The following is an 8,240-nucleotide window of genomic DNA, read 5'->3' on the forward strand; positions in this document are numbered from 1 at the left end:
TTATTTTTATTTAGTTTTTGTTTTGTTTTCTTTGCTTTGTATTTTTTTCTGCAAAACATTTTTAAACAAATATGAAAAATCCAAATATTGATATTTTGCAATTTCCCCCCTTTTCCCTTCTTTTTTCTTTATCCTTTTCCCCCAGCCCCATTTTCACTTCTAAATGCAATACAGTGAATGGTATACAGGGATTTGCTTTTTTTTTTTTTTTTTTTTTTTTTTTTTTAATTTTCATTTCTCATTATTTTTTTCCTTGTGCCACTATGTATTTTTTCAAAAGCTGAGGAGTCACAGAGTGAAGAAAGAAAGAAAGAAAGAAAGCTGAACACAAAAATTCAAAATACCAGAAATTCAAAATATTCAGTTTCAACAAAAAGAAAAAAAAAGAAAAAGGTTTCTGGTTTTGAGAACAGATTTTTTTTTCTTAAAAAACAATGCAAATGAAATAATTTTAACAGCTCTAATGATATCTTATTTTATACCAAATCAAAGACATCTACACACTTTACATACCAGCAAGTGCCTTTTCCAAGGCTTTCTTCACCTCTTTGTTTCTTAGAGGGTAAATGAAAGGGTTTAACAGTGGTGTTACAATTGTGTTTTAGTTGTTGACTATTTTGTTTAGATCCAGGGTGTTCTGTACAGAAGGCTTGACATGCAGGAAAATGGTGGAGCCATACCAGATAATCACAACAGCCAGATGAGCAGAGCAAGTGGAAAAGGTCTTTTGCCGTCCTTGTGCTGATGGAATTCTCAGTATTGTGGAAATGATATAAATGTCGGAGATCAGAGTTACTATACAGGTGCCCAGGAGGACAATGAAGGAGGTGAGGAAAGCCACCAGCTGAAGGAGATGTGTGTCTGTGCAGGAGAGAACTATCCGAGAATCTAGGTCACAATAGAAATGATTGATGACATTAGGGCCACAAAAGGACAACCTGGTTATGAGATACGATGGCACACAAATAGCTAGGAAACCACATACCCAACAGCAGAGGGCCAGCCAAGCGGACAAGGTGCTGTTCATGATGGAACTATAGAGCAATGGGTAGCAAATGGCCAGATAGCAGTCATAGGCCATGATGGATAAGAGGAAACATTCCGTGCAGCCAAAGGATAGAATGAAGTACATCTGTGTGATGCAGCCAGTAAAGGAAATGGTTCTGCTTGTCCCCAGGAAGACTGCAAGTGTCTTGGGAATGTAGGCTGTGGTGTACCATATCTCCAGGAAAGAGAGGTTGCAGAGGAAGAAATACATGGGAGTTTGCAGGTGGCAGCATGTTCTCACTAGGATTATGATGGCCATGTTTCCCATGACTGTCAGGATGTACATCATGGAAAACAGCACGAAGAGGAAGGTCTGCATATACTGACTACTGCGGAAGCCCAAGAGGATGAACTCGTGCACTCTGGTTTGGTTTGCCATCTGTGTTCAAGGCACATGTTCCATCTGTTACAAAGCAAGAGATTGTTATACAGGCAGTGAAATATATTAGATATTGCTGACCCTTGAAGGTATGAGTTCACCATCGCAGTCTGTCAGGATACCTAATACCGATCACCGCCTCTTTGTGTGGTGACCAGACTAGGCTATGCTAACTGTGAGGAGAGGCAGGTTTCTTCACCTAACGGGCCCACACTTGTCCCTTAGGCATCTTTGAACTGTATTCTGTCAATAGATGTTCAAACAGTCATTCTCTCTATTCACATACCTTCGGTCCTTTGTGGGTGAGCTTCTGATTTACTGTTTTCAGGATCTGTTTTCATCTAACACAGCTTTTTGATCAATTCCCCTTTTACACCAATTATATCTCCTTTCAGTTTTTGTCCCTTGATACTCTCTTTCTGGTGCACCTGTAGATTTTATTTCCCTCTACTTCCCTTCTCTAATAGTGTCAGCTCACATACCCAGGTCTAGTTTTTTCGGCTTCTCCTGACCTGAAACCTTTCCTACTTTCCTTCTTTCCTCCTTCCCACTTCCCAGTCTCCGACTTTTATTCTCCTGTTAATTTTATTTTATCAACTCACCTCCTACCCCAAATTCCACTTCATCCGCTAACTCAGAATCTAGATTCTTCTCCTCTCACAGCTTGTTTCAATCTGCCCCCTCGGGCGGATTCTGAGCCCCTTCCCAGCTCGAGCTGCCCTCTCACTGGCCATCTCTCTCCCCAGGACAGCATTTTCTGCAGCTGCTTGTGTCAGGGTGAGGGTTACTACACTTACCTAAGATAAATCTGTGTGACCTTATCTACTTGCCTCAATGAATTACTACTGCAGTGAATTTCACGTGTTAAAGGTACAATTTAGTCCCTTCTCACTCACCTTGGTGTAAATCAAGAGTAATTCTACTAAAGTAAATGGGGCTCATTCTCCACTCACTCACACCAGTGCAAATTAGGAGTACGTCTGCTGAAGAAAAGGGAGAAGATTCTCCACTTACACACCACAGTATAAAGCAAGAGTAACTCCATAGGCATCAATGGGGCAATTTCTCCTGTCACTTAGCCTGATGTAAATCAGAAGTTACTTCACTTAAGTGAGTGGATTTGCACCAGTGTCAGACTGGTATGGAAGGAGCATCAGGCCCAATTTGTCCTTATATTTATGCCAGGGTTTACAGCATAAGTACAAAACAAAACAAAACCAAAAACAGCACGGCGAGATATACTTACTTTGTGTATATCAGTTTAATGATTCCTCACTCTTGGAGGATAGGATTATAATTCAAAATGATCTGGACAAACTGGAAAAATGGTCTGAAGTAAATAGGATGAAATTCAATAAAGACAAATGCAACATACTCCACTTAGGAAGGAACAATCAGTTGCACACATACAAAATGTCTTATAAATTGAATATTTGAACATTTCATAAGCAAAAGATTCTGGAAAACTCTGTCTATTTCTATATTGGTTAGACCTTCATCCCCTTCAGAAGCTCAGCGTCTGCCAGCAGGGATTGCCTTTGGCTGACAAATTTATGGCAAGTGAAAAGGTTTGCGGAGGAAGCTCATTTTATATTCCTCCCCAGCCCCTATGGATTTGATCTCAGCAAAATTTTACAGACTTCCTGATAATGTGCTAAGCCACAGGCTGTATTGTGCCTAGGGACCAAGCTTCTGGATTCATGTTATTACATCAAAATCTCACCTTTCACTGGGGGATGGGAGATGGTTGTAGCTCTCGTGGTTGTAACAGAAAGCTGGAAAACGTGACCTGAGCGTAAGCAATGCAGGGCTAGATCCACAAAGGGAGCTTAAGCTCTGCATTGCAGCACCTAACTTTAGGTGCCCTGCTACACTTTGGAATTAGGCACCCAGGGTAACCATATATAATGCATGGGGAGAGTTAGGCACCTAAGAATGGGATTCATAGAAGCTAGAATGTGGCATGAAGAGCTGCCTCAGCTAACCAAAAGACAATGACAAGGAAAGGAGTGCAGCCTAGATTCTGCCCTTCAAAGGGGATTAGGTGCCTAAATCCAGGTCAGAAGGAGGTACCCCTATCTCTGCTTGATATTCTCAGCTGGGAAGCCTCTAGTGGAGACAGGTGCTTACACCAGGTAGGAGGAGGTAGCACGCTGCCCTCCAATATTTAATAGTTCAGTGGTTACAGCACTCGTATGCATATGGAAGACCCTAGTTTAAATCCCTACTCCAACTGCCCAGAGTAAGAACCTGAACCCCACTCCCACATGAGTGCCCTAACCACTGGGATTTAGGGCCTTTGGGGATGGGTCTCTCTCCTGTTGCAGCTGTTCTACTTTTTCTAAAATATTTAAATATTCAGTGGGCCAGAGAGAGAGAGAGACAGAGAGAGAGAGAAAGTAAGAATGACTCTATAGCTTAGTGATTTGCATATTCACCTGGAACCTCCAGGTTCAGTCCCTGCTCCAATGAACCTCATCCTTGCAGATAATCTTGGTCAGACCAGTTTCTCTGCGTTTCATTTTCCTGAGATGCTTCCACTTCAATGGGCGCTCTTAAGGTTAATGACCCTCCATTTTCCCTGTTCTGGTAAATATGTGACACAACCCTGACAGTAGATTGCTAACTCCACATACACTGATGCATTCAATGATACAGCAATTTCACAGGATCAACAAGAATTCATAAATTGTACATAGACAGATTCCCCAGTTGTCATCCCCAAAGAGTTATTTCCCTGGGTCTCACTGATAACATGGAGAACATGTTATAAAGGTTGATCCCTTAGGCTTTATTCTATCATTTTGTGCAGTGTGTTACTAGCGTACTTTTAAATAATGCACTCTCCACAACACAAGGGAAAAACAAACAAAAATATAAACTTTATTTAACCATTTAAGAGTAAGAATGGGCCATATACAAATATACAGAAGTACAAAAGGAGAATCAAAATAGACTTGGAAGAATAACAAGGGAAATTAAGAAACAATGTGCCAAGAAGTACAAATATGAGATATTTAAAGCTACCTAAGAGACTTTGGGCCAGATTTTTAAAAGGTATTTAGGTTCCTAGAGGGATTTTCAAAACCATCTAGTCACCTAACACTCATGGGTGTAGGCAACCAGATACTTTTGAAAATCCCACTAGGCACCCAAATGCCTTTAAAAATCTGGTCTTTTGGGTTCCAAATCTTCTAGGTGGCTTTTATAAGATCAGCCAAAGTGTCAAATGAAAAAAAAATGTGTTCAGCAGTAAATAATGTTCATGTCCAGTCATGCTTTATAATAAGGGTACTGTAATAACAGTTTAGTTACATTGTAATTACCACATGCTTATGTTTTCAATATGTATTTTCCAAAAAATCATATACACTGAAGGACAACTACATAACAGATTTAATTATTAATGCACTTGGCTGTTCTTCATGATATTTTCAAGGGCATATCTTCAGCTGGTGTGAGCTAGCATAGCTCCATTGGATTTACACCAGCTGAGGATCCAGCTCAAGTGTCCTAACCAAATTGATGCTGGCTAAAATTGTTAATGGAATCTGGGTGCCAAACTCCTGCAGGCTGCCCTGAAAATCCCAGCCTCTGCGATTGTTCTCAGTTATGCAGCAAACTTCCTGATTATATGGTTCAGTGTTACTCACAGATATTGAGAAAAACATAAGCACACTGTAATTACAGGATCATTGCACTGTAACTGCAGTACTCTTAATTTAAAGTGTAATGTATATCCCTGTTTTGTATTTATATAGGGCTCATGTTGAAGTAGATTTTTGTACACCTGCTCTGTTCCTGCGAGACACTAGGGCAAATTCTCCGAAGTCAAGGGAGTTACGCCAGATGTGAATTTGGTCCAATGTTCCTATGTAACATCAGTACGCAAGCTTGTATCCCAACTTGATAATCACTCCATAGGAAGGACAAATAAGTCTTTAATTTAAACAATCAGATCCTCAAACCAAGAACATGGGATTTATACTGCACATTAGACAAAAAGCCACAAAATTAGACAAAAATCATATCCTATGAGGCGATCAGGTCCCTCATCCACATTCATTGTTGTGTTTCTATGTCTTGCTATCACTGTACATTGAGTGTAGTACCTTGTGAAATCAGTAACTTGAATCATTCTTTTATCCTTGTGAACTATCAAATGATATATCCTGAATTGTTTCAGGTACTCTAATGGTCCAGTGAAGCACAATCTAGAAATTCCATTTAAAACATCCATATTTGCCAAGAGAAACCAAAGTTACCAGTAAAATTTTATTCCAGTATCAGGGAAAATGAAGGTGTATCAACTGTATGGAGATCACAGTTAACAAAAATTATCTCTTTCTGTGTCCCCATACATATCTATCTATCTAATCTACTTTATTGTGCTATCTAGGTATTCCAACAATAAATAAATCCAGACGGATAAAGTGCATAGTGTCTCATAGAAGTAGAATTCACAGAATAAACTAAATTGGTTGAGAACGATTTGTGGACATAATCTTCCTTGTACGTATCACGTTCACAACCTTTAACATTTTGAAAACAGCCTGCACCAGGCCCAGACAAAGTGATAGATATCCACAAAAGCAGCACATTTTGGAGTCACTTCACTATTCTAACACCTGTGAGTGCATGGAAATGTTAGAATTTACACTCACAAAACCCAATGGGCTCAAGATTCAATGGAAACATGGACACTGATTACGTGAATCAGTGAGTGACCACTTACAATGATCTTTATGTGAATATTAGGTAAATCAGATTGCACAAAATCTTAACCGGTTCCATGTTATTTTGTGAAGTGATATTAATTGTACATAGCACATCCATATATTTTAAGTACATCTTGTAGCCCGAATGCTAATCTACTGTAAATTGGCAGTTGAAGGTCTGCCCTATACATCAGACAAGCCTCAAAGGGTTTGAATGTTGGGTTAAGATACAATTCTGGACAATGTGGGGTGAAATCCTGGCCCCACTGAAATTGAGTTCTGTAGTTGACTTAAGTGGGGCTAGGAGCTTATGATTTTTACAGTCTGTCTCACAATATTTGTTATATTTCTTAAAGTCTCAACTGCTTGAATCAACATATCAGCTTTCATATTTTCTTTTAAATAATCATAATCCCTCTTTCTTAGGTAGTTCTTTTCATCCATAGATCACAAAAAAAGGAGGTGAGTATCATTATCCCCATTTTATAGATGGGGAAACTGAGGCACAGAGAGACGCCATTACTTCCTCAAACTCACCCACCAAGCCAATGGCAGAACCAGGAATAGAACTGAGTTCTCTTCATTGCAGTCCAGTCCTCTTGCCACCAGGACATACTCATGGTTACAGAGAAAAACAAAAACATGAAGTAAGTGCACCCTACAGACTCAAAAACCTGACAGCAAATAAAAAGAACCACACATTTATTATTTAAAGCCAATCTCATGATTTTGGGGGCCCTGATTCACGATTTGTCAATGCTTGGACTTAGCAATAATGATTTTTTTCCCCAAAAATGTCTCCCAACTTCTGTAGTCTTCTAATATTTCGTTTCTTTTGAGAATCCCAGTGCAACATGGCCCCAGTCAGGTTGAAGGTAGCATGAGGACACCTCTGGGCCTTCTCTTTTTGATATTTGTATTCACAATGAATGAACTCAGAAAGTGCAACGGCATTTAGAAAATTAAAGGAGATGTTCTGTGAAATTTCTCAAACCTCAAGTTTTGGAAAGAAGTTAGGTGTCTTATTTTCTCTCAGCCACTTCCACAAGCACCACTAGATATATTTCGCCATAGAAGGAGGTGATAATACAAGACAATGAGGAATTCTTAGTAAAAGTGGATAGAGCAGGCAACATGTGAATTCAAATCCTGATTAGATCTAGGCTTAATGTAAATTGGGGGTTTCCAGGACCTTGGAACTTTCAACACAGAAGACACAGGTCTTTAGCAATGGAGCTAAAAAATTAACTTCTCTAGCTGTGACGAAGTAGAAGGCTATTGTAATAACCCCTAGGGGAAGTACCATCTCGTGCATTAAGCCAGGGTATTACATTATGACTTGCATCTGATTTTAAAGGTGAATCAGGATTAGGTTCTGGATTCAGTTTTGACATCATCAAAATTTTGCAAGCTATTCCCAGTATCTTCAGTCTAAACTGGCAGAATCATTGTGAAATCAATATTTACAAAATTTTGCAATGCCAGAAAGAAAGAAAGAAAGAAAGAAAGAAAGAAAGAAAGAAAGAAAGAAGCCTACAAAAATACCCATCTGGGTTTCTATCCAGTCTGGAACTAGAACTGGAACTTTATTCTGAATCCCCTTCAAATTCCACTGGGGTCTTGATTTGAAGTTCCTGTGGGTTTATCTTTATCTATACCTAGGTTTGGAAGGATTACATTTTTATCAGTAAATGTCAGTAAATGCCATTTTCACCATACAGACTGTCAACTGACCACCCCCCAAAAAATGGTTCCATCAATAAAAATAGAAATGTACAGATAAGCAAAGTAAGAAAAATGCTGCTTCAGAACTTATTGGAGTTTGATTTAGGAATATACTGTGTATATTTTGACTTGTGATGTTGACAAGTTGAGTTTTAATCATTATAAAGTTCTAACTTTTCAAAAAATCAGTTGTCATTAAATAGTTATTCTCTGACCCACCTTGTTGTCTGACACGCCACAGTAATTTCTTGCAAATGTGAAAATATAGACAATATTTTTTTAAATGCTTAAAAATAAACATTGATATTCTCTGTCAAAATTATAAAAAAAATTGAATTCTGCCAAGCCTATCAATATAATCTATATCTATA

At 38.8% G+C, this 8,240-nt stretch overlaps 1 protein-coding gene across 1 annotated transcript; it reads right to left on the reverse strand.

The window, feature by feature from the left end:
- Window positions 1-601: 601 nt before the first annotated feature.
- LOC113408944 (olfactory receptor 6F1-like) lies at window positions 602-1,366 on the reverse strand. The gene has a single exon (XM_026662425.1). The coding sequence runs from the start codon at window positions 1,364-1,366 to the stop codon at window positions 602-604; it is 765 nt and encodes a 254-aa protein (XP_026518210.1).
- Between the last annotated feature and the right edge of the window lie 6,874 nt (window positions 1,367-8,240).

Source organism: Terrapene carolina, unplaced genomic scaffold (assembly GCF_002925995.2).
Source record: "Terrapene carolina triunguis isolate 2854851 unplaced genomic scaffold, T_m_triunguis-2.0 Scaffold27358, whole genome shotgun sequence".
Classification (NCBI taxonomy): domain Eukaryota; kingdom Metazoa; phylum Chordata; order Testudines; family Emydidae; genus Terrapene; species Terrapene triunguis.

Bases quoted from the DNA above. Each gene is read 5' to 3' on its own strand.
- LOC113408944 (XM_026662425.1), bottom strand. From the start codon at position 1,366: ATGCAGACCTTCCTCTTCGTGCTGTTTTCCATGATGTACATCCTGACA.